Raw genomic sequence first — 27,971 nt, 5'->3', positions numbered from 1 at the left:
ATAGATAGTAAAACCCCTATGGTTTAGAAACAAAAGAAGAATTAATATTTGAACCCAGGTTGCTTGATTCTAAAGTTTGTTCTCTTAATCTATATGTTATATTGTATAATACTGATTAGAAGGAAAATTTATAATGCATCCTTTTTAAAATAGAAAAGAAATATTAGGCTAAGTTATATACATGGGCAGTAAAACTTTGTAAAACATTATTATATGGTAATGCATATCTGGGAATACTTTTATAATGTAGTATTTTGTTGGTAAAAATAAAAATGATTGAAGTAGAATTAAATATGGCTTGTTTAGGAAAATACTGGAAGAAAGGAATGATGCAGGAATGGTAACAAAGTAACTTGTAATCACAAGATATATACAGATATGCAACCAGTCACTCAATAATTTATTTAACAAGCACTTATTTAGTGCTTACCAAGCGTCAGGTCCCTTTCTAGGCACTGGCAACATAGCTTTGAATCAGAAGATAAGATCTCTGCCCTTATGGAGTTTACATTTTGTTCAGATAGTGGTAAATACTATGGAGAAAAGTAAAGCAGAGGCTGAAGATTGGAGGAAGACATCCAGGGCATGTTGCTGTTTGATATCCAAATGAGGTGAATGAAGTGGGCTGGGAGGTATATAAATAAAAGTCAAGGAGGTAAGCACATTTATAGACTATGAGGGGGAGAAAGGTCTAGTCATTTTCAAGCCACAACAAGAATCTCACGTGTCTAGAACAGAGTGAATGATGGCAAGAGTGATAGAAGAGTTTGGAGAGGCAGAGCAGAGGCCAAGTCATATGGAACCTCAAGGTCTGGGAAGAGTTAGAATTTTTCCTAAGTAGTGTGGGAATTCATTGAGCTAGAGAGTGATGTGATCTCAGTTTCTGGAAAATCACTGTGGCTAGTGTAAGGGGCAGGGGGTGAGTAGAAGCAGTAAGACTGAATAGAAAACTATTGCAGAAGGGGAGGGGAAAGTCAATGGTGATTTAGATTGGAAGATCATGATCAGTGATGAGAACCGGTGAACTTTGGGGTATATTTTTAAGATAGAACTGACAAAGTTTGCTGACAGATTGAATATAAATGTAAATGTGAATTTGAAAAGAAAGATAAATTAGGTGGTAACATTTACTGAGATGGCAAATAGTATAGATGGGGGAGAATTTCAAAAGTATTGTTTTGGGATACTTAGTCGATATATTGTAGGACTCTGGGTAGAAGTCATGGTTAGAGATAAACATTTAGTAGTCATAATCTATAGATGACATGTAAATGGATGCCACCACTGAGGGGCGGTAGTTACAAAGAGATGAGAAGATGGTGTAGGTCACAGTGTTACAGCATTTACATTGAAAGGATCAGAAGAAGGAGGATGAGCTAAAAAATATATTTCTTTAAAAATACTTTATCACACTGTTTTAAAAGTTTAAAAATTTTAAAAGTTTGTAGTATTCTTTTGAGTAATTACCCTAGATTTTTGCATTCAGTTTTAGCAGTGGCACAAAGCTATAGTATTACCTTTTTAAAAAAAATTATTACAAAAATATATCCTGGTATCTCACCATTATAGCCAGATTAGGACAAATGTCCAAGAATCACAGTGCCATTGGAACCTAAAATAACAGTAGTTGTAGCGAAAGGAAATATAATTTATTGATTTGTTATTGCATTCCAAGCAGTGTGGTAGCTTCTTTTTGTACATTATCATACCTATTTATTTTCCACAAAAGCCCCTCGGAAACAATTTCATTACCATTTCACAGACAAGGCATCTGAGTTTCAGAGAGTTCAGGGAACATGTCCAACATCACACAGTATTTCAAATCATAAGCTAGGTCATTCCCAGAATCAAGCTGATGCTACCAGCAGTGTAGGAATTTTGCTTTAAGATTAGTACCTTTTAAAACTGTTAGAAGCTTTTATTGACATCAAAGCAGGTCTCCATACTTATTCTTTCTTGTAGTAGTTGTACTGGCAGTAACCAGACTGGAACCATATTGAGTATTTTCTTTCCACTGAAGAGCATGAACGTGGGGCCAAACCACCAGTATTCAAATCCTGTCTTCATCTCTGACTAGCTGTGTGATCTTGGGCAAGTTATTTAATCTGTTAGTGACTCCATTTCCTCAGCTGTAAAATGGGGAGAATACTTACTCATATCTCATTGGATTGTCGGGAAGCTTTAATGAGTTAAAATATGTAAAGTCCTTAGAAAAGTGTTGGTATATAGGCTCTATATAAATGTTAGAACATAACTGTTATCATCATCAGTATTACTCTGCAAAGGATTTTATTACTACTCAAAAGATACATGAAGAGAAAAGTAACAAATATAAGAATTTTTCAAAAAATTCTAACCTAGATATGAACAATTTTTAACACGTGTCAGTGAACTTGTCAGTAATATAATACAAATGATATGCTATTATTGAGTTAATTATAGTATGACTTTAGATATGCCATTGTAAGTTTTCCATTAATGTTGTCTAATTATTTTTTAAAGGTTTTTGCGCTATAGGAAGACAATTTTCATTGTTCTTATGAGTTTTAAAACATAGTATGATTTGGTTGTGTTTGCAAGTCTAGCATCTGTCTGAGATGTTATCTCTGACCTTTTCTCCTATTTTAATTCTTTGCATTAGAATGAACTCCCTTTCTTGGCTTGCTTTACTTTCAGTGCCCTGTGGTGGAATTTTAAGTAAGCGCAAAGGGACTATTTTGTCTCCTGGATACCCTGAGCCTTATGACAACAATCTGAATTGTGTATGGAAGATGACAGTGCCAGAGGGAGCTGGCATTCAAGTAAGAATATTTAAATTTTTCTTCTTTTCATTGTATAATTGAAGTTAATTTTTTCAGAGATGACAAGGATGCACGTAATTTCTAGAATTTTAGCCAGTGCTTTTGACAGATGTGGCTGAATTTAAAAGAAAGATACTTACCATTAATTTTTTCACCTGCAAGTAACAGAAAGCCAATTCAAGATAGCATAAGCAGTAAGAAAAATGTGTTGCTCCACATAACATGGAAACTTTGAGTAGGATGGTTTAAGGGTTGTTTACTTCAGAGGTTCAGTTGTGTAATTCCTGACCCAGGTTTTTTTCCATCTCTCTGTTCTGCTATTCTTAGCATGTTGGCTTAACTCTTGGACTTCCTTTCTCATGGTTTTGAGATGGCTGCAAAAGCTCTAGGCATAACAGGCTTCCACATCAATGGCCAATAGACAAAATGGAATCTCTCTATTTTATGGACTTTTGTAACAGTTAAGAGAACTTTTCAAGAAACCTTCCAGCAGACTTTCCCTCCTGTCCTATGGACCAAAATTACAATGGTACCCATTTTTAAGCCATACACTGGGCAATAACAGAAGATTTACTATGATTTGGCTTAAAAAAATTAAGATTAGGTACCTGGATCAGGCAAGGGGCTTAGCCTTCTCTGGCGTACACAACTCTCATTTAATTGAACAAAACCGTTCTCTGTCAGCAAGGAAGATGAATGCTATTCTATAGACGGTAAACAGTATCTACCATATTACTTCAATTGTGACCATTTTGTGGGGGGAGCAATTTGACCAGCTACTCTGTTTGAGAAGGAAATTATTTCTGGATGAGTTGGTAGCATTTTATTGCTGCGTCAGTATTTACCCGATGGAACACAATTATGCTTCACAAAGTATTACATAGTCTATATTTTATAAAAATAACGACTGTTTCTCCAATTGAGTCATAGGGTTTTCCTTTAGAATCTTGAGATATATATCAGTCATGGAAAAAGTAGCCAAGGCATCATTCATTAAACCTGAAATAAGATAGAAGTATAATTTTCAGTAAAAATAATAAACTTTTTGAATTTATCTTTATAACTTTTCAGAAAATTCAAAAAACTTACTTAACAGGCGTCGGGTATAAAATAGGCCAATAAATCAATGAAAAAACTTGAAATGCACTTTTTCAGTATTTTAAAAACATTAACAATCCAAAAACTGCTTATATTCTGGCTAGTTGTACTATTATTTTATGGTCAACTTGTAAAATTCGAAGATAACCAATCAACCCTATCCTATTATTGGTAGATTTAATAAAGATTTTAGGATTGTCCAGACAATCTGAAATGAGGTGATGCCTTTAAAACTTTCCTAGAACATTTACTATATCATCTGCCTATACATTTATGAAGATTACCCTAGAGTATCTATATAGTGACATCAGCTTGACCATTTCTATCTCATCTTAAAATAATAATACCCTTGGCATTTCCCCTCTAGTTCTCATCCTCTATTTCTGACGCCCTGCAATATGGCTTCAGCATCCAGTGCTCTATTTGAGTCATTCTTATAGTGATCACTGAGGACCCATGCCATTAAATCCATTGAATTGCTCATCCTTCCTATTTTGTTAGCAACATTCTATGCTACCCATTCTCCCCTCACTCTTTTTTTTTTTTTTTTTTTTTTTTTTGCGGTACGCGGACCTCTCACTGTTGTGGCCTCTCCCATTGCGGAGCACAGGCTCCGGACACGCAGCCTCAGCGGCCATGGCTCACAGGCCCAGCTGCTCCGCGGCATTTGGGATCTTCCCGGACCGGGGCACAAACCCGTGTCCCCTGCATTGGCAGGCGGACTCTCAACCACAAGGAAGCCCTCTCCCCTCACTCTTAAAACAACTTTTCCCTCCATTCTACCCAGTACTCTCTTGGATTTTGTTTTCTTTTCTACATGTATGGCTTCTGCTTCTACATCTAGGAACATGATCTCCTCTTCTTCACTTCATCAGATATGGTGTTTGTGAGATTCTGTGGCCTTTGTCCATCTCACATTATACCATTCTCTCTGCCACCTTGTCTATTTTCACAGCTTCAAATACCATTATGTGCTGATGATGTCCAGGACCTGAATCACAGCAGATAAACAGAAAACATAGTTTTTAAATGAAGGATTGAATAAATGATGATTTCTTTTTTTAATTATTATTTTGACTTTTATTTATTATTATTTTGTATTTTATTTTATTTATTTTTTTATACAGCAGTTTCTTATTAGTCATCAATTTTATCCACATCAGTGTATACATGTCAATCCCAGTGGCCCAATTCATCACGCCACCACCACCACCCCCCGCCACTTTCCCCCCTGGGTGTCCATATATTTGTTCTCTACATCTGTGTCTATTTCTGCCCTGCAAACCGGTTCATCTGTACCATTTTTCTGGGTTCCACATATATGCGTTGATATACGGTATTTGTTTTTCTCTTTCTGACTTACTTCACTCTGTATGACAGTCTCTAGATCCACCCACGTTTCTACAAATAACCCAATTTCATTCCTTTTTATGGCTGAGTAATATTCCATTGTATATATATACCACATCTTCTTTATCCATTCATCTGTCGATGGGCATTTAGGTTACTTCCATGACCTGGATATTGTAAATAGTGCTGCAATGAACATTGGGGTGCATGTGTCTTTTTGAATTATGGTTTTCTCTGGGTATATGCCCAGTAGTGGGATTGCTGGGTCATATGGTAATTCTATTTTTAGTTTTTGAAGGAAGGAACCTCTATACTGTTCTCGATAGTGACTGTATCAATTTACATTCCCATCAACAATGCAAGAGGGTTCCCTTTTCTCCACACCGTCTCCAGCATTTGTTGTTTGTAGATTTTCTGATGATGCTCTTTCTAACTGGTGTAAGGTGATACCTCATTGTATTTTTCATTTGCATTTCTCTAATAATTAGTGATGTTGAGCAGCTTTTCATGTGCCTCTTGGCAATCTGTATGTCTTCTTTGGCGAAATGTCTACTTAGGTCTTCTGCCCTTTTTTTTTTTTTTTTTTTTTTGCGGTACGCGGACCTCTCACTGTTGTGGCCTTACCCATTGCGGAGCACAGGCTCCGGACACACAGGCTCAGCAGCCATGGCTCACGGGCCCAGCTGCTCTGCAGCACGTGGGATCATCCCGGACTGGAGCACAAACCCGTGTCCCCTGCATCAGGCAGACTCTAAACCACTGTGCCACCAGGGAGGCCCTTTTGCCCATCTTTTTATTGGGTTGTTTGTTTTTTTACTATTGAGCTGCATGAGCTGTTTATATATTTTGGAGATTAATCCTTTGTCTGTTGATTTGTTTGAAAATATTTTCTCCCATTCTGAGGGTTGTCTTTTCATCTTGTTTGTAGTTTACTTTGCTTTGCAAAAGCTTTTAAGTTTCCTTAGGTCCCATTTGTTTCTTTTCTTTTTGTTTTTATTTCCATTACTCTAGGAGGTGGATCAGAAAAGAACTTGCTGTGGTTTATATCAAAGAGTGTTCTTCCTATGTATTCTTCTAAGAGTTTTATACTGTCCAGTCTTACATTTAGGTCTCTAATCCATTTTGAGTTTATCTTTGTGTATGGTGTTAGGGAGTGTTCTAATTTCATTCTTTTACATGTAGCTGTCCAGTTTTCCCAGCACCACTTATTGAAGATGCTGTCTTTTCTCCATTGTATATCCTTGCCTCCTTTGTCATAGATTAATTGACCATAGGTGTGTGGGTTTATCTCTGGGCTTTCTATCCTGTTCCATTGATCTATATTTCTGTTTTTGTGCCAGTACCATACTCTCTTGATTACTGTAGCTTTGTAATATAGTCTGAAGTCAGGGAGTCTGATTCCTCCAGCTCCATTTTTATCCCTGAAGACTGCTTTAGCTATTGGGGGTCTTTTGTATCTCCATACAAATTTTAAGATTTTTTGTTCTAGTTCTGTAAAAAATGCCATTAATAGTCTGAGAGGGATTGCATTGAATCTGTAGATTGCTTTGGGTAGTATAGTCATTTTCACAATATTGATTCTTTCAATCCAAGAACATGGTATATCTCTCCAGCTGCTTGTATCATGTTTAATTTGTTTCATCAGTGTCTTATAGTTTTCTGCATACAGGTCTTTTGTCTCCCTTGGTAGGTTTATTCCTAGGTATTTTATTCTTTTTGTTTCAGTGGTAAATGGGAGTGTTTTCTTAATTTCTCTTTCAGATTTTTCATCATTAGTATATGGGAATGCAAGAGATTTCTGTGCATTAATTTGGTATCCTGAAACTTTACCAAATTCATTGATCAGCTCTAGTAGTTTGAATAAATGATGATTTCTAAACCTAAATATCTAACCCACACCTTTCACCTAAGCTGCATGCCATTAATCCAACTGCACACTGAACATTTTGAGCTAAACTTCTAACATCTCTAATTCAACCTGTTCAAAACTGTCTTCATGACTTTTTTCTCAAAGTTGTGGATCTTCCTCACTGTGGTCTGTCTCAGAATGAACCCCTTAACCATTCAGTTGCACAAGCCAACAACCTTGATGATTTTTTTCTGTCTCCAGCTGCACACAGAACTATGTCAGGTCTGTCTTTCACAGACCTCTCAAGTAAGTCTATTTTCTCTATCCACACTTTTACCACTCAAGATTAGGTGGCCATCATCCCTGTCCTGGGTTCATATTCTCTTCCTATCTATTCCTCACAGGGCAAAGAGAGTAATTTTCTAAAAATAAAAATCTAATGCTATAACTATCCTGCTTTACAGTACCTCAGTTGTCCTCGCTATCCTTAGCTCCTCGACACAGCTGATTACACCTTTGTGCTTTATCCTCATTTCTTGCCTCTGATTTAGTTCTTTATAGGAAACTGGCTCTCTCTCTCTTGCCTCTAGGCCTTTGTGAATGTTCTTCCCTCTGCTGGCAACACTCTCCATCATCTCTTTTTATTTGGCTTATTCTTACTCATTATTTCTGTCTCAAGGTTAAAACAGTTCCTGTGGAAGAACTTCCATGAACTTGAAACCACATTAAGTCCTCTTGGTATATGTTCTCACAGATCCCTATAATTTCCTTATTGTAACACTCGTCACATTACTGCTTTTACTTAATTACCTATAAACTCATGAGGGCAGTAACCAAGTCTGTTCTGGCAGCTAACACAGTACCTTGCAGTCTGTGCTCAGTAAATATTTTAGAATGAACCAATGAATATCTGCAAAAGGCGTGGAGTTTTAAGCCACTTTAAGGAGTTAACATAGCATGATGGACTAATATGACATCTGCAGATAATGTTATGTGATATATCACTGCCCTAGCCAAACACTGTTCAAAACTGGACACTTGTATCAATGACACTATAAAATCTTTCACTGAGAGAGAGTGACATGGACTTATATATACTACCAAATGTAAAATAGATAGCTAGTGGGAAGCAGCCACCTAGCACAGGGTGATCAGCTCGGTGCTTTGTGACCACCTAGAGGAGTGGGATAGGAAGGGTGGGAGGGAGATGGAAGAGGGAGTAAATATGGGGATATATGTGTGTGTGTGTGTATATATATATATATATATAGCTGATTCACTTTGTTATAAAGCAGAAACTATCACACCATTGTAAAGCAATTATACTCCAATAAAGATGTTAAAAAAAATCTTTCACTGAGGAAGCATTGTGTTTAATGATTGTACTTTAGAAAACAAAATTTGAGTTTAGCAGAGCATTTATCAAACTTACAGAGTGTGAAGCATATTGGACTTTTAATTTAAATACTCTATATAACTACCAAGAGCTTTTTTCTAATTAACCTCTTACATGTTTGCTAATTTTAGACATGTCACTAAATCATAGAAAATTATAACACACACACACACACACACACACACACACACACACACACACAAACACACTATATGACATATTTAAAATTTCACTAACTTAGCCTAAAAACGACCTGGCTAGTACACCAGATTTAAAGCAGTGTTTAATTTATTTTATTCTGTTGGGCTAAACATGTGTGTGAATAAAGAATTATATGAATATTCAATAAATCATATATGAAATGAAATGGGATAACCACTGGTGGAAAGAACAGAAAAAACATTTGGAATGCTGAAAAAGTTACAAATAAGATAGGATTATTGAGCATTTTGAGGAAATAACCTCAACAAATAAAATAACTTGTTGTATTACTGTTACATGAAAAGCGTGTGGAGAGGAGTGTATTCATTTGTTTGCCTGTTTATTTTAGCAAGGTACATTGGAGGGAGAATTCCAAAGGAGCTACATTTAACAGTAACAGAGTTATCAAGCAGAGAGCAATTTTTATGTGATGAATCAGTTTAAAAAAATGTTGTTTACTTAATTGTGTCAATTTGTAGAATGAGATGATAATGAGTCAATATAATCATCCAAAGTAAAATGCAATTTGCATGTTTCTATGAGGGATACCAGGCTTTAGTTATTGGAAATTCATTACCTCATAAAGCTATCCTGTTGTCATAATGAACAACTCCATCTAATTTAAAGTTCTTCTGAACACTGAATCTGTAGCTGCTCCTTTAAGTAAAAGACTTAAAGTCTTTTACTTGACTCTCATTTGGCTTTCTGTCATTGTGGGTCCTCAGCTATTTACTTGAGCCTCCTATAGCCTCTGTGTGTTTAATATGCCAAACTACATTCACAATTTGCCAAGAATCCTAGTGGCAAATTGCATTAGTTTTCTGTGACTTCTGTAACAAATCCTAAACTCAACAGCTTAAAGTAACAGAAATTTATTCTCTCATGGTACTGGAGGCCAAAAGTCCCAAATCGGTTTTACTGCCCTGAGACTGAGGTGCTGACAGGGCTGCTCTCCCACCACCATTCACTCTCCCCTCTGCTCAGGCTCTAGGGAAGATTCCTCTCCTGGCCTCTTCCAGCTTCTGGTACCTGCCAGCATTCCTTGGCTTCTGACCACATCACTCCAATTTCTGCTTCTGTGATCACACTGCATTCTCTTTTGTCTGTGTCAAATCTTTTCTGACATCTGATAAGAACACGTGTGATTGCATGTAAAGCTCATTTAAATCATCTAGGATAGTCTCCCTATCTCAAGATATTTAGTTTATTCACATCTGAAAGACCCTTTTCCGTACAAGGCAATATTTACAGACTCAAGAGGTCAGGATCTGATATCTTTGGGAGCCATATTCATATATATATATATATATATATATATATATATCCAGAATTAAACAGATTTTCTTCCTCTCTCCAAGGTAATAGGTTTTCCTGAGGATGTCTACATTTTTGTTTATGCCATCCCTGTGATCTCAATAACTCAGGAAAAAAAAATTATTTTAAAATCTTTCCTGTCACTTCCATGTCCCATTCATATCACACAAGATCCAGTAATTTCCCCTATAGCAACACATGTGATGTGACTTTCGGGTCCCCCTTTCTACCATTCCTGCCTACTAACCTACTTTATTTAGTCTTTCATTGCTTCTCATGTGGACTACTGCAATAAACATTAAAGTTGTCTTTTCACTTTTACTTTCTTCACTCAATTCAGTAGTACCTACTTAAAGCACAGTCCTGATTATGCGCCTTCAATCCACCTTCTAAAACCTTCAATGAAATACTCCTCAATTGCACAATTATTATGCTGGTATTCAGTCTTTATAGCCCTCTCTCTCATTCTCTTCCTTAGCTAAGACACATTAAATCCTCAGTACGCACTAGGTACTATTCTAAGGTAAAATCCTTTAATTTTTACAGCAAACCTATGAATTATATGCCTTTATTACAGTGATTTATGTAAGAAATCTATGGCACAGAGAGAATAACAATTCTTTTCAGGTTACATGCCAGTGAGTAGACGGAGCCAGGAAGTTGTATAGCCCGGCTAATATTCTAACGCTAATATTTCTTGTATTTATCCAGAACTTTTACTCTTTCTAACTTTTCTCTACTTTTTCTAACTTTGCACGCCTATTTTCTCTTGTGTGAATACCCTCCACTGTGGCTAAATTGGATTACTGATGGGTCGCTAAATCTCCCTCATGGCTTGTCTCCTCTACGTTTTTACTAACTCAGTTTCTTTCAGTGGAAAACCGCTCGATACATTTTGCTTATCTCAATTGTCAACTCTTGCAAGAATCCCTACTTTTATTTTCTCTTTCTTTTTTCTTTTTTAAGCCAAATGTGACTTTTTCTTTTCCTGAATTGAAGGAAAGGAAAATTCAGATATGAAGAGAGAATTGACCATTGTTTAAGGAGTCGGGGGTTATATTACAATCATACAGCTTTAATTCCAGTCTTCTTTCTGTCCTGGAACATTGCCATTGGGCCTAATGCCTGTCACACAGGCAGGGTATCTGTTGCCATGTGGCACTCATCCCTGGAAAAGAAGCTCCAGCATTCATTTGAATGGAAGAATGATGAAGGCCTATTTTGTGGATAAGAAAATTTTAATGAATGCAATTGTTAGAAGTACTTAGTGAATGAGTGTGATGCTTACATCTATAACAGACTTCAGCTAAATGAAAATAAATTTAGTAAGGCTATTCCTTTACCTCCTCCTAAACTATAAAATATGTAATAAAGAACAATAGATAACATCCACAGTTGTGAGGGTTTTCTGGGTTCTTGCAAAAGCTCAAGCTGTGCCAAGTGAAGTGCAACAAAGGAACACATGCCTCTTTCTTTAAATAAAATTTAATAGACATGAGAGGATTATACTCCAGCATTTTCCTTATCAACTTAATGGACCTTCACAGTGATTTAGTTATTACGATGCCATTTACAAAAATATAGCTATTTATAAAAACAATCTTTAAAAGACATACCCAAATCAGTTATAAAGTATTATTTTTGGTTATCCATGTTGAAATTTATTAAATATGTACATAGTGGATTATTATGTTAATTTTAAAAATAAAATAAAGACAGGAAATTTAGCAAAGGTTATGCAAAGTAAAACATAATAAAATGTATCCAGGATAAACCTAGTTCAAAAAATGTATATATTATAGGGTCTTATATGCTTATGTGGTCCTCAATGTGGACCACAAATCTGGTTATTTCCTAATAGGTAAAGCAAATGAGAAAACTCAGTCACTGACAAGAATCAAACATTCCAAAACAAAAAAGTTAAACAACTGTTTTGGAACATGCCTTGATTCAGATTCCAAGCACTAAGACATTAGATTAATCCAAAGCTGAGATAGTGACAGACATTTTCAATGTTATACCCATAGTGAACACTCCTAGATGCCTCAGAGGCTTTTATTATAAAAGTTAGTGCATGTAGGCCAGTGCCATAAAGGCAAAGATCAGTTCTGTTAAAGTCATTCCATGAAGGGCCACAATGATATGGTCCAGGCTTTAAGCTCTCTCTTGCAGAGGAGATAAGTAGACTATAGTATATGTGTCTCATTAGAAGTATGTGTTCTTACCAGTACTTATTATTTCATAGGTGCAAGTTGTCAGCTTTGCTACAGAACATAATTGGGATTCTCTGGACTTTTATGATGGGGGAGACAACAATGCTCCAAGACTTGGAAGTTACTCAGGTAAATGAGAGAGTTGAGCTTAATTAAAATACATTATAATTAGGAATGTAAGATCTCTCTCTCTCTTTGAAGAGCTCCCTAGAACTCTGACTTGGTGGTTTTAATTTTGCTTTTTACAAACTATATGCAATGAACTAAATTACAAGGTTAGAAGTTTGAAAGGCTTTAAAGGTAATGAAATTGATGTTTAAGACCTTACTGTAGTGTTACTATATTTGTGTAATTATTTATTGATGTTTTTGTGTTACTAGTATTATTTTTAGTTGAGCTATGGTTCAGGAATAGTATGTATGCCCCTGTCCCTTAAAAAAAAAGGATGAGTAGTAATAGTTAAAAATTAGACAGTGCTTGGTAATTATGTTATATTCACTTAATAGAACGTTATGCAGCCATTAGAACAATTATAGAGACTGTGTAACAACATGGTAAATGCTACCAGGTACTGTTGAGTGAGAATAAAGAAAATACAAAATCAATTCTATGAAATGAATTAAATTATATAAAATTCATACTATATACATATGTTCCAAGACCAGAAGGTTTTAAAATTTGTTATGGTTTCTAAAGGTAGTTTATGCATTTATCTAACAGCTTCTTATAGCATATTTAGGATAAAATGAAGTTTTAATTTTAACTGTACCTTTTACTTTAATTTTGATTATAGTGTTTAACTCTAGAAATATAAACATAGCTAAACTATAAACTTACATATTTCAGATATACTGAAAGAATTTTGAATGATCTTTTTAGCAGTCCTGGTAGGTGATTGACACTAAGAGAAATTAAGTTGTCCGAGGTCGTACAGCTAATGTTAGAATGAGACTGAGACCCAGCTGGTGTGACTCCAGAGTCAGAGCTCTTAATCACTAAGATCCTCAGAGACCAAAGGCAGTCTGAGTGACCTTTGAGTTTCTGTTTACCTCTGTCTTCAGTGATTCAGTTAGGACAGTATAGACAGAGCAAGTTCGGGGGGAAAAAAAAGCAATCATGTGTTCTTTAATGAGTTTGTCCTGGTTTCTCTTATAGAAGGCTCAGTGGTTAAGGTTCATAGAGTTGTGTCAAGTGTGAAGTAGCTAGAAAATTACAAAAAAAAATGTTTGCAACACTATCAACTCAGATGTTTGTTGAACTTTATCTTGAGACCGTTGACAGTTATTTTTATTGTTGTCTTTTGAAACTGCTTGAATTGTAAAATTAAGGATCTTGAACTATTACTCAATGTCAAATAGTCAAGAAGTAATTGGTTCAAGCAGATATGTTATATATTCAACTCAGTAATTGAATAATTAAAGTTGATTTCCTGTCGAAGTTCAGAAGAACACGATTATAAAGCATTTGCTAAGAGACAAGGCTGACACTAGTTCATAATTGGCATCTTTTTGAATGCTAACTACCAGCTTTGCTGTCAGGGTGTAAGAAACATCAAGGTACTTGACCTGGTATAGAACATAAATGTATATATTTAAATATCATAATAAAGGCCAATAAATGAATATATCTTTAAGCCCATATAAAATTTTGTTATTATACCATAAAAATCGCATGCAGACTTTAAAACTAAGTTTATTATTAGCTTGTACATGAACTATTGAAATCCACATGAAATTCAAAATATTTATTTTAGGTGACTAGTAAAATTTACTGCTTTGATTTTCACCAGCTTTCTTTTTTTGCTCCTACCTATTTTTAGGGAGCAATCTAATGTGCTCTCGAAGGTCTGTCTCCTTGGAGATAGTCAAGAACAGTAATATGAAAGACAAATATGTGAGAAATATTTTTACTTAAAAATTTTGTAAAACACTTTACTAATATATAATTTCAGTGATAACTTACTGGCTAATTAATAGTTAACTTAGTTTTATTAATAATACTTATTATGTGATCACTGAACTACTTTTTCAATTATCGTTTCAGGAACAACAATTCCCCCTCTTTTGAATAGTACATCTAATAATCTATATCTAAATTTTCAATCAGACATCAGTGTTTCTGCTGCTGGATTTCACCTTGAATACACAGGTAAATATATCATGTGCTATTCAGGAAAATTAAGAACTAATTTATATTAATTTTAAATATTACTTTTCTGAATATAGAAAGTTAATGGACTTTGTCAAAAGAGAACATTTGGGCTTACTTTCTTAAGATTTTGAAGTGTTTCTTCAACTACAAAATTATATGTATAAAGTTCTGATTATTTTCATCAGAATTTACATTTTCTTTTTTTTTTTAAGTGTCAGTACTCTTAAGATAAGATTTACCCTCTTAACAAAAGTTTTAAGTGCACAATACAGTAGTGTTAACTGTAGGCGCAGTGTTGTACAGCAGATCTCTAGAGCTTATCCGTCTTGCATAACTGAAACTTTATACCCATTGAACAGCAACTCCGCATTTCTCCCTCCTCTCAGCCTCTGGAAACCAACATTCTACTTTATATTTCTATGAGTTTGACTATTCTATACTTCATATAAGTGATATCATGTAGTATTTGTCCTTCTGTGTCTGGCTTATTTCACTGAGCATAATGTCCATCAAGTGCACCAATGTTGTCACATACAACAGAATTTTTTTCTCCTTTTTAAGACTGAATAATATTCCATTGTATGTATATAATGTATTTTCTTTATCCATTCCTCCCTTGATGGACATTTATGTAGTTTCCATATCTTAGCTATTGTGAATAATGCTGCAGTGAACATGGGAGTGCAGATATCTCCTTGAGATTCTGATTTCTTTTGGAAATATACCCAGAAATGGGATTGCTAGATCATAAGGTAGATCTACTTTTAATTTTTTTGAGGAACCTCTATAGTGTTTTCCACAGTGTCTATACCCTTTTACCTTCCAACCAACATTGTTTAAAGGTTCCAATTTCTTCGTATTCTCACCAACACTTACCTTTTTTTTAAAGATAAATAAGAGCATTTTATAGTTATCATGGAGAGTACAAATCATAACAAAAACTCCAGTTTTGAGTATTTTTGCACCAAATGACATAACAACAACAATTCTTAAAGTAAATCAGCATGAACTATAAGAAGAAATAAACAAAAATGCATTATGAAATTTACCAAAATTGACACTAGTAAAGACGGATATTCTAAATAGACCAATTATCATAGGACCAATATAGACAATAGTTATTAAAATACAAAAAAACATACCTGGTCCAAAAGGCTTCACCCAGAAATATTACCAGATCTTTAAAAACCAGGTAATCACAGTGCCATTTAAATTATTCCATCTACTTTTTGTGGCGTATACCATAGGTCCCAATACTTGTCTCAGTATAAAACTATAAACCAGCTTCTTTTGTGAACATGATGCAAATGTTTTAGTTTTCCAGCTTGCTGAGATTTAACTAACATATAACATTGTGTAAGTTTAAAATATACAGTGTGAATTGTTCAGAATGTAAATTGGTGCAGCCACTATGGAAAACAGTATGGAGGTTTCTCTAAAAGCTAAAAATAGAGTTGCCATATGATCTAGCAGTCCCACTCCTCATATATCCAAAGAAAACTAAAATTCAAAAAGATGCATGCACCCCAATGTTATACAACACTGTAAATCAACTATACTTCAATTAAATAAATAAATAAATAAATAAATAAATAAAATATATGATGTGTTGATTTGATACCTGTATCTATTGCAAAATGATTACCACAATAGGGATGGTTAATACTTCCATTACTTCACATAATCACTTTTGTTTTCTGTGATGAGAACATTTAAGAGCTAGTCTCCTAGTAACTTTGAATGATTCAATATCATTAACTATAGTCACCATGTTGTACACTGGATCCTCGGAACTATTCATCTTATAACTGGAAGTTTGTACCCTTTGATTCACATCTCCCCATTTCTCTCAATCCCAGCCACTGGCAACCACCATTCTACTCATAGTTTCTAAGAGTTTGTCTTTCTTAAATTCTACATGTAACTGAGATCATATGGTATTTGTTTTCTCTGAGTTATTTCACTTAGCATAATAACCTGGAGGTCATTTTTTGTTATTGCAAATGGCAGGATTTCCTTCTTTTACATGGCTGGATAATATTTCATTGTATATATGTCCCACATCTTTTTCTTACTCATCTGTAGAAAGACACTTAGGTTGTTTTCATATCTTGGCTATTACAAATAATGCTACAATGAACATGTAGTGTAGGTATCTCTTTGAGATCCTGATTTCATTTCCTTTGAATATATACTAAGAAGTGGGATTGCTGGATATATGATAGTTCCATTTTCAATTTTTTGAAGAACCTCCATGCTGTTGTCCATAGTGGCTGTACCAATATTCATTTCCACATCTATAGGTGGCTTTGGGTAGTATGGACAGTTTGACAATATTAGTTCTTCCTATTAATGAATATGGAATATTTTCCCATTTATTTGTGTATTCTACAGATTTTTTTCATCAATGTCTTATGAGTTTTATTGTACAGATGTTTTACCACCTTGGTGGAATTTGGTCCTATTTTACTATTTTTTTCCAATGCTATTATAAATGGGATTGTTTTCTTTCTTTTTTAGATATTTTATGGCTATTGCATAGTATCACAACTGATTTCTTTATGTTGATTTCATATGTGGCATTTTTATTAAATTGATTTATTCTAACATTTTTTGGTGGCATGTTTAGGATTTTTCTCTATATAAGATCATATCATCTTCCAAAATAGACAGTTTTACTTTTACTTTTCTATTTGGAAGCCTTTCATTTCTTTTTCTTGCCTAATTGCTCTGACTAGGACTTCCAGTACTATGTTGAATAGGAGTCATGAGAGTGGTCACCCTTAGTCTTGTTCTTAATCATAGATGAAAAGCATTTAACCTTTCACCATTGACGGTGATGTTAGCTGTGGGTTTTTCATATGTGGCCTTTATTATGTCTTGGTAGGCTGTATGTTTCTTGGAATTTATCCATTTCTTCTAGGTTATCTAATTTGTTGGTGTGTAATTGTTCATAGCAGTGTCTTATGATCCATTGTATTTCTGTGGTATCAGTGTAATGCCCTGTCTTTCATTTCTGATTTTATTTGAGTTCTCTTTCTTTTTTAATCTATTTAAAGTTTTCTAAATTTTGTTTATGTTTTAAAAACCAGCTCCTTGTTTCTTTGGTCTTTTCTATTGTTTTTATATTCTTCTATTTTATTTCTGCTTTCATAATTGTTATTTTCTTCATTTTGCTAACTTTTGGTTTAGTGTATTCTTTTTCTAGTTCATTGAGTTGTAAATTTAGCTTTTTTTTTTTTTTTGAGATCTTTCTTTTTTCTTAATGCAGGCATTTATTGCTATAAAATTCCCTCTCAGAATGGCTTTTGCTGCATCCCATAAGTTTGGGTATATTGCATTTCTGATTTTGTTTCTTTCAGGATATATTTTGATTTCTTCTTTGACTCATTGATTGTTCAGGAGTGTATTGTTTAATTTCAAATAGTTATGGATTTTCCAGTTTTCCTCCTGTTACTGATTTCTATTTTCATGTCATTGTGCTCAAAAGAGATGTTTGATATGATTTCAATCTTAAATTTGGTAAGACAGTTTTTGTGACATAATGTATGATCTGTCATGTAGAATATTCTGTTTGAACTTGAGAAGAACTTGCAATCTGCTACTTTGGAAGGAATGCTTTGTATATGTCTCTGTCTCTTCGGTCTATGTGGTCTAAATTATAGTTCACATTCAGTGTTTTCTTAATGATTTGATGTCTGGATGATCTATCAGTTGTTGAAAGCGGGGTATTGAAGTCCCCTACTATTATTGTATTGTCTATGTCTCCATTCAGAACTGTTAACATTTGCTTAACATATTTGGTTGCTCTGATGTTCGGTTTACATATATTTATGATTGTTATATTCCCTTTTACTTCCCTTTTATGTTTTTTTAAATTTATTTATTTATTTATTTATTTATGGCTGTGTTGAGTCTTCATTTCTGTGCATGGGCTTTCTCTAGTTGTGGCAAGCGGGGACCACTCTTCATCACGGTGCGCAGGCCTCTCACTATCGCGGCCTCTGTTGTTGCAGAGCACAGCCTCCAGACACGCAGGCTCAGTAATTGTGGCTCACGGGCCCAGTTGCTCCACGGCATGTGGGATCTTCCCAGACCAGGGCTTGAACCCGTGTCCCCTGCATTGGCAGGCAGAGACCCACTGTGCCACCAGGGAAGCCCCCCTTTTATGTTTTTGATGTCACAGTTTACCTCTTCAATATTTTGTATTTATTAACAAATTATTGTAGCTATAGTTATTTTTAAAACTTTTGTCCTTTAACTTTTATAATAGTGTTAAATGGTTAATCCACCCCCATAGTATTAGAGTATTCTGAATTTGAATATATACTTACCTTTACCAGTGTGTTGTACATTTTCATGTTTTCATGTTACTAATTAGTGTCCTTTCATTTCAACTTGAAGAACTCCTTTCAGTATTTTTTTGAAAGGCATGTCTAGTAGTGATGAACTCCCTCAGCTTTTGGTTATCTGGGAACATCTTTATCTCACCTTCCTCTGAAGTCCTCTGGTGAACTGCTTTGCTGTATAGAATGCTTTTGCTTGGCAGTGTTATTCTTTCAGCACTTTGAATGTAACATCCCTCTCTGTCCATGCATGTAAGGTTTCTCCAGAGAGAGTTGCTGAAAACCTTATGCAAGTTCCCTTGTAAGTTACAAGCTTTTTTTCTCTTACTACTTTTAAGATTCTCTATGTGTCACTGATTTTCTACAGTTTTATTGTAATTCATATTGTAGAAGATCTCTCTAAGTTGAGTTTGTTTGGGGACCCATGACTTTCATGAACATGACTGTTGAGATCTCTCCCCAGATTTAGGAAGTTCTCAGCCACTATTTCTTTAATAAGCTTTCTCTTCCTATCTTTCTCTTTTCTCCTCTGGTAGTCCAGTAATTTAGAGATTCTTTTCTTTTGATAATATTTCATAGATCATTTAGGCTTTCTTCACTCTTTGAATTTTTCTTCTTATTTTCTCCTCTGATTACATAAATTTCAAGCATCCTCTCTTCTAATTCACAGATTCTTCTACTTGAACTCTCTTTTGCATTTTTTATTCATTAGGTGCATTTTTCAGCTCAAGAATTTCTGTTTGATCCTTTTTTATAATTTCTATCTCTGTTAAACTTCTCATTTTGATCATGTATTGTTTTCCTGGTTTTGTTCAATTAATTTTTGTGTTTTCTTGTAGCTCCTTCAGCTTCCTAAAAATTTTGAATTCCTTTCTGAGTAAATTACAGATCTCCATGTCTTTGGGGTTAGTTACTCTCATGACTGACTTCAGGAGAGAAGTACCTTTCCTCAGACCTGCTAGGGATTCTGAAGGTTTTTTATACTTTCTATGGATATGCATGCTCCACTTCTTGCTCTCTCTTGTGGCAGAATTCTTAAGCTTATATGACTTCTCTCAATCCTGTAGACCCTTGCTTTCCCGAGGGTAGTGACAAATGCTCAAGTTTGTAGTCTTTTCCAGATCCACAGAATCAGGCCAGATTTCTGTGAATGCTCACTAGCCATCTGCAAAAGCTTGCCCGTGGTCCAGCTAGAGGGATCCATAGGCAAGGTGTCCCCGCTGGCTCATGGGCTTGCCTCCTGATGGAGTCCCTGAATTGTTTAATAAGATCCGTATCCCCTTGATATGTCCCTTTCTGAGCCCTGGCTTCTGTTTTCCAGTTATTCACAGTGCATGTCATAACTCAGAACTCAGGTTGAGGTGAGAGAAAAATGAGCCTTTTTCCTATTTGGTAGCATCCTGCACAGCTGGGGAAGTCAGGCACGCACTCACAGACTCTTTCTTCCCCCACAGGAGAAGTCATGGGTCAAAAAGCGATCTCTTGGCACCAAACCCTGTTCCCTTGGGGGAAGGGTGGAGCAGATAAAGTCAAGCTGTTCCTCCTACTCTGTGCAATGTGTCCAATCTTGAATTTTTGCTCTAATGATGTGCTGGAACTTCTCTGCTGGACTCCTTTACTTCCACAAGAGTCTCTCCTTCATGGGTGATTGTGCAATTCAGTGTTCTTCAGAGGCTCCCAGACCATGGCTTGAGAGGAGATGGAGCTAGCTCAAGGAGAACTTTAGGGTCCACAGCCAGTACCAAGGTCTGTAAGCCTATTGCCTGACGAACGGGTAGGTGAGACTCCTCCTGGGTCTCTTGGCGTATGGTACTGGTGAGAGAACCAAAAGCAAATGGGGTGTTGCTAAATTATCAGGGCTTTGGAATTATTTCTGAGTTAGCCACCTGGGTCTGACTCAAATGACTCTTTTCAAAATGGCTCTCCTTGTTCTTGCACTGCACTGGGGTTTCCTAATCTTCTACCTGTATTTCCACATGTCCCACAGGCACTCTTGTCCATGGATGATTGCCATATTGTTGTTGCTGAGGAAAGAACGTGAATGAGAATGAGAAACATATTAGGCCATCTTGCTGACATGACTCCTCTTTTTTTTTTTTTTTTTCTGACAAGCAGCTATCCTAATTAGGTGTGAGGTGATATCTCGTTGTGGTTTTGAGTTGCATTTCCCTAAAGATCAGAGATGTTGAGAATCTTTTCCTATCCCTGTTGGACATTTGTATGTCATCTTTGTAGAAATGTCTATTCAAGTCCTTTGCCCATTTTGTAGCATTTTTGATTGGATTATATTTTTTTAATCAAGTTGTAGGAGTTCATTATGTAGTTTGGATATTAACATTGTATTATATATGCAGTTTGAAAATATTTTCTCCCATTCTTTAGTAGGTGACTTTTTAACTCTGCTGATTGTTTGCTATGCAGCAACATTTTAGTTTGATGTAGTCAATGATGTAGTTTTTAATTCATTTTGAATTAATTTTATATATGATGTAAGATAAGTTTCTAATTTCATTATTTTGCTTATGGATATCCAGTTTTCCAGCATCATTTGTTGAAGAGATTATCCTTTCCCCATTGTATATTTTGACACCCTTGTCAAAGGTAACTTAACTGTGTGGGGGTTTATTTTTGGACTCACTCCTCTGTTCCATTCATCTATATGTCTATTTTTATGCCAACACCATACTGTTTTAATTATTGTAGCTTTTGCAGCTATATTTTGATATCATGAAGTGTGATATCACTTTGTTCATCTTTTTCAACATTGATTTGGCTATTTTGGATCTTTTGAGGTTCCTTATGAATTTTAGGTTTATCTAATTCAGTAAAAAACACCATTGAGATTTTGATAGAAATTGCATTGAATCTGTAGCTCATATTTAAACAATATTAAGACTTCTAGTTCATGAACACAGACTATCTTTCCACTTATTTGTATCTTTTAAAATTTCTTTCATGAATAGTCTGTAGTTTTCAGAGTAAAATCCTTTCACCTCCTTGGCTGAGTGTTTTCGTAAGTATTTTATTCTTTCTGGTGCTACCGTAAACAGGAACATTTTATTTATTTATTTATTTATTTATTTATTTATTTATTATAAATTTATTTGTTTACTTATCTATTTTTGGCTGGGTTGGATCTTCATTGCTGCATGGGGGTTTTCTCTAGTTGTGGCAACCAGGGGCTACTGTTCATTGCAGTGCATGGGCTTCTCATTGCAGTGGCTTCTCTTGTTGTGGGGCACAGGCTCTAGGTGCACGGGCTTCAGTAGTTGTGGCATGCAGGCTCAGTAGTTGTGGCTCACGGGCTCTAGAGTGCAGGCTCAGTAGTTGTGGTGCACGGGCTTAGTTGCTGTGTGGCATGTAGGATATTCCCGGACCAGGGATCAAACCAGTTGCCCCTGCATTGGCAGGTGGATTCTTAACCATTGCCCCCCAGGTAAGTCCCAGGCAACATTTAAAATTTTTCCTTTTAGAAGAGTTTGATGTTAGTGTCAATGTATCAATTATGAATGATTTCTGTGTGTTGATTTTGTATCCAGAAACAACATAATTCATTTATTAGTACTAGCAGTACTTGAAGTTAGGGTTTTCTACATTTAAGATCATGTCATTTTCAAACAGCTACCTTTAATTTTTACTTTCTGATTTGGATGCTTTTTATGGCTTTTCCTCACCTAATTTCTTTGTATATGATTCCAGTATTATGTTAGTAGAAGTGTTAAGAGTTGGCATCCTTACCTTGCTCCTGATCTTAGATGAAAAGCTTTCAGTATTTTACCGTTGAATGTGATGATAGTTGTGGGCTTTTCATATATGGCCTGTATTATTTTGAGGTACATTCTGTATGTAATTTGTTGAGAGTTTTTATTATGAAAGAATTTTGTATTTTGTCAAATTCTTTTTTCTGTGCATCTATTGAGATGGTCATGTGTTTTCATCCTTCATTCTGCTAATTGGTGTATCATGTTTACTGATTGAATCGTCTTTGTATCCTAGGAATAAATTCCACTTGGTCATGGTGTATGGTCCTTTTGATGTGCTGTTTAATTTGGTTTGCTAGTATTTTGCTGCGGATCTTTGCATCTATATTCATCAGGCTTATTGTCCTACAGTTTTCTTGTAGTGCCTTTGGCTATGGTATCAGGGTAATGCTGGACTCATAAAATGAATTTGTGACTGTTCCCCCTTCAGTGTTTTGGAAAAGTTTGAGTAGAATCAGTGTTAATTCTTTAAATGTTTGGTAGAATTCACCCATGAAATCATCTGGTCCTGGGCTTTTCTTTGTTGGGAGATTTTTGATTATTGAGTCAATATCCTTATTCATTAGTGATCTATTCAGACTTTCTGTTTATTCATGAATTAGTCGTGGTAGGTTATATGATTTTATAAGTTTACCCATTTTTTTTAGGTTATCCAATTTGTTGGTGTCCAGTTGTTCATAGTAGTCTCTTACGATCATTTGAATTTCTGTGGTATCAATTGTAGTGACTCCTGTTTCATTACAAGTATTTTCAAATTGTGAAAAAAAGAACTGGATCCTGAAGAAATTTTAAAACTGAAGTTGGAGTAAGTGGCTTTTCTTGTTGGCATAGAAAATATATATTTGTCTCCCAACTTCCTAGAAAACTTTCAAACACAAAAAAGGCTTACATACTCTAATTAAATACATATATGAGACAGTGTGTTTTTTGCTACATAAAATTATCACAAGTGTAATTGGGTGATTATTTTGGAAATTTGGGGTTTCTTTACTGTTTTCCTAGAATGTAAGCTCCAGGAAGACACGATTGGCCATTAGTACAGGACCATGTCCACTTAGGATATCCTTTTGTTTCTTGCACTGAGACCAGTCCTTGAATCTTATAATGCATTCACAACACATATGTTGCCTGAGTAAGGAATAAGTGACACAACACCTAGAAGCAAAAGATAACAAATATGTAATGTTGATATATATCATTGACATCAGTATACCTACACCTATGCTAGTGTTCACAGAGGAATGTAGCACGTTGGTCTGTACACATTTTATAATTCTGTTGGTTTTTGCTTTCTGAAGTTATCCCATTGAGTACTATCTCCTCAATATCACTTTGTCCAGGCCAGTCAATCCATCATTGTAACATCATTACTTACACAGGAAGATCTGATAGAAAAGAAATGCCCTGTGGAAACGAACAGAGGCTACGACAACGATGGGCATGTACTAAATAAATAGTAATTAATTGATTTTTGACAATTATTTTTGTTTTATGTTGAGGTTCGTTTTCCAGCTATTGCTAACCTCAGATATAGTAAATGTATCATTGTAGTGTAAATAGGTGACAAATAAGTACAAAAAGTTTCATTCATTCATTTTTCATTCAACCAATAAATATTTTTGAATGCCTACTATATAATAGGCACAATGCTCAATATGGGAAGTGCAAAGATAAATATGTCACAGTATCAGTTTTGAGAAGATCACAGTCTAGTAGAAGAGGCAGAGATAAGCAATAATACAGTACTATGAATACAGGAGTAGAGATATTTATGGGAGAGTGTACAAAAGCAATAAGAAATCAGCTCCATTTAAGAAGTTCAGGAAATACTTCAAATAGGAGGTAACACTTTGGCTGAATCTTAACAAATAACCAGGAGTTTTACAGTTAAACAAGAAAGAGTGGATATTTTTAGCATGCAAACTTCAGGTTTAGACAGAGCTGTGATACGTGGCATGTTACAAGGATTGCAGCCTTGCCTGCAAGGATTGTAGGCAGGGCTACTCCTGAAAGGTGTGGAATGTCATAATCAGAAATTTGACATCATATAGGTGATGTAGTTCGAAAGCAGCATATGTTTTGATAGTTATTCATGATATAAACTATTAAATTATCATAACAAAGAAATTGAAGAAACTTTTTTAGTCTATTTTATACAACTTTCAAATTTCTAAAATAAAATATTTTGTTGAATGCCAAAAAGGTCCTTTATTTGTATAAGGTAAAAGTATAGGGACATTACAGTTTAATGGAATTATTTATCCAGTTATCTATAATATTTTTCAAGCTGTTCTTTTGGTTAGAACCTCTTATTTGTATCAATAAATGAAGGAACTTAAGCCATATCTTAACAAATAATAGGTGTTAATAACTCCTAGAACAAAGGATTGAGAATTTGCTACTCTTAAGGGAAAACAGTGACTAGTGGATTTAAATCTCTCAATTTTAGGTCTTAGAAGCTAACATCTTTGACAGAGTAGGCAAAATATACTAGAAATATACAATTTAAGCATATTTAATTATGATATTTAATTTTAAAAGTAAAGTTGAGTACCTAACCATGTCAAGGAAAGTCTGATTAGAACTGTAGAGGGATTGGAAGATGAATGAGATAAATCTCTGTCCTAATCAAGTGTAAACTTTATTATGTGAAATGTGTTTTTTCCCTATATTTGTGATTATTGTCCAACTATGTTACAACTAGATATTTCTGTAAAACGAGCAATCAGGGAGTGCTAATATTTTCTAAATTAGTTATCTGAATACTACTCAAAAATGTGGGAAAGAACTTACCATTGGTAATGAATGAGCATAAGAACAAATGGTGTATCAATGTATCTTACGAGCAGTTGCTTTAAATAATAAGACTACCAACTCTCCTAATGATCTAGAGGCTACTCATAGGGACTGGCATTTAATTTGTTGGAATGAATTTACATAATCTAAAGTAAATGTTCACAAAATGATGCTTTAGTTTCAAACTGGTCCCCGGATACTTCTTAAGAATTATTAGATATCTGGATTCTCTACCCAAGAGAAAAACAAGCAAAATACTAGGCACTGTATTTAGGCAATCTAAGGACAGTACTAACCATATTTTTCAAAAACCACAAAGTGGAATCCTATTAGAAGATGATAAGATGATCACCACTTTTTAAACATTGTTGAGAGGCCTTAACTAAGCCATCAAAACATTTGCTGAATGCTCACTTTTTAAAAAACTGAAGTACAGTTGATTTGAAATATTGTGTTAGTTTCAGATGTACAGCAAAGTTATTCAGTTTTACCTATATATATATATTTATTTCAGATTCTTTTCCACTATAGGTTGTTACAAGATGTTGAATATAGTTCCCTGTGCTATATAGTAAATCCTTGTTGTTTATATATTTTATGTATAGAAGTGTGTATCTGTTAATCCCATACTCCTAATTTATCCCTCCCACAACTCATTGCCCCTTTGGTAACCATAAGTTTGTTTTCTATGTCTGTGAGTCTGTTTCTGTTTTGTAAATAAGATCATTTGTATTATTTTTTTAAATCCACATACAAGTGATATCATATAATTGTCTTTGTCTGTCTTACTTCACTCAGTATGATAATCTCTAGGTCCATCCATGTTGCTGCAAATGGCAATATTTTATTCTTTTTTATGGCTGAGTAGTATTCCATTGTATATAAGACTTTTTTTTTTTTTTTTTTTTTTGTGGCACGTGTGCCTCTCACCATTGTGGCGTCTCCCATTGCGGAGCACAGGCTCCGGACGCACAGGCTCAGCGGCCATGGCTCACAGGCCCAGCCGTTCCGCAGCATGCGGGATCCTCTCAGACCGGGGCACAAACCTGTGTCGCCTGCATCGGCAGGCGGACTCCCAACCACTGTGCCACCAGGGAAGCCCTATAAGACATTTTTATCCATTCATCTGTCAGTGGACATTTCGGTTGCTTCGATATCTTGGCTATTGTAAATAGTACTGCTATGAACATTGGGGTACATGTATCTTTTAGAATTAGAGTTTTTGTCTTTTCCAGATATATGCCCAGGAGTGGGATTGCTGGATCATATGATAGCTCTATTTTTATTTTTTTAAGGAACTTCCATACTGTTCTCCATAGTGGCTGCACCAATTTACATACCCACCAACAGTGTAAGAGGGTTCCCTTTTCTCCATACCCTCTCCAGAATTTATTATTTGTAGACTTTTTTTTTTTTTTTTTTTTTTTGCGGTACGCTGGCCTCTCACTATTGTGGCCTCTCCCGTTGCGGAGCAACAGGCTACGGACGCACAGGATCAGCGGCCATGGCTCACGGGCACACCCGCTCCACGGCATGTGGGATCTTCCCGGACCGGGGCACGAACCCGTATCGCCTGCATCGGCAGGCGGACTCTCAACCACTGCACCGCCAGGGAAGCCCTATTTGTAGACTTTTTGATGATGGCCATTTGACCAGTGTGAGGTGATACTTCATTGTAGTTTTGATTTGCATTTCTCTAATAATTAGCGATGTTGAGCATCTTTTCATATGCCTATTGGCCATCTGTATGAATTGTTTGGAATGTCTATTTAGGTCTTGAGTCAATTTTTTGATTGGGTTTCCTGGTTTATTTGGTTTTTTTTTGGATACTGAGTTACATGAGCTATTTGTATATTTTGGAAATTAATCCCTTGTCAGTAGCATTGTTTGCAAATATTTTTTCCCATTCTGTAGGTTGTCTTTTCTTTTTTTTTTTTTGGTTTTCTTCTGAATTTTTGATTTTATTTTATTTATTTTTTTTATACAGCAGTTTCTTATTAGTCATCAGTTTTATCCACATCAGTGTATACATGTCAATCCCAATGGCCCAATTCATCACACCACCACCACTACCCCCTGCCACTTTCCCCCCGGGTGTCCATACATTTGTTCTCTACATCTGTGTCTCAATTTCTGCCTTGCAAACTGGTTCATCTGTACCATTTTTCTAGGTTCCACACACATGCGTTAATATACGATATTTGTTTTTCTCTTTCTGACTTACTTCACTCTGTATGACAGTCTCTAGATCCATCCACGTCTCAACAAATGACCCAATTTCGTTCCTTTTTATGGCTGAGTAATATTCCATTATATATATGTACCACATCTTCTTTATCCATTCATCTGTCAATGGGCATTTAGGTTGCTTCCATGACCTGGATATTGTAAATAGTGCTGCAATGAACATTGGGGTGCATGTGTCTTTTTCAATAATGGTTTTCTCTGGGTATATGCCCAGTAGTGGGATTGCTGGATCATATGGTAATTCTGTTTTTAGTTTTTTAAGGAACCTCCATACTGTTCTCCATAGTGGCTGTGTCAATTTACATTCCCATCAACAGTGCAAGAGGGTTCCCTTTTCTCCACACCCTCTTCAGCATTTGTTGTTTGTAGATTTTCTGATGATGCCCATTCTATCCATAGGTTATCTTTTCATTTTGTTTATGGTTTCCTTGGCTGTACAAAAGCTTAT

The 27,971-nt window shown here is 35.3% G+C and overlaps 1 protein-coding gene across 3 annotated transcripts in view; it reads left to right on the top strand.

Moving 5' to 3' along the window:
* CSMD3 (CUB and Sushi multiple domains 3) overlaps positions 1-27,971 on the top strand; it is a 1,076,690-nt gene that overhangs the window by 910,055 nt on the left and 138,664 nt on the right. For all 3 annotated transcript variants that reach the window (XM_060127236.1, XM_060127235.1, XM_060127234.1), the window contains 3 exons: positions 2,677-2,801; positions 12,255-12,351; positions 14,266-14,370. In XM_060127236.1, coding sequence (XP_059983219.1) covers positions 2,677-2,801; positions 12,255-12,351; positions 14,266-14,370 — 327 coding nt within the window. The remainder of the gene's footprint in view (positions 1-2,676; positions 2,802-12,254; positions 12,352-14,265; positions 14,371-27,971) is intronic.

This window comes from Lagenorhynchus albirostris, chromosome 17 (assembly GCF_949774975.1).
Source record: "Lagenorhynchus albirostris chromosome 17, mLagAlb1.1, whole genome shotgun sequence".
Taxonomy (NCBI): Eukaryota; Metazoa; Chordata; class Mammalia; order Artiodactyla; family Delphinidae; genus Lagenorhynchus; species Lagenorhynchus albirostris.
The sequence above is the reverse complement of the archived record's forward strand: the minus strand, read 5'-3'. Positions and strand labels throughout refer to the sequence as shown.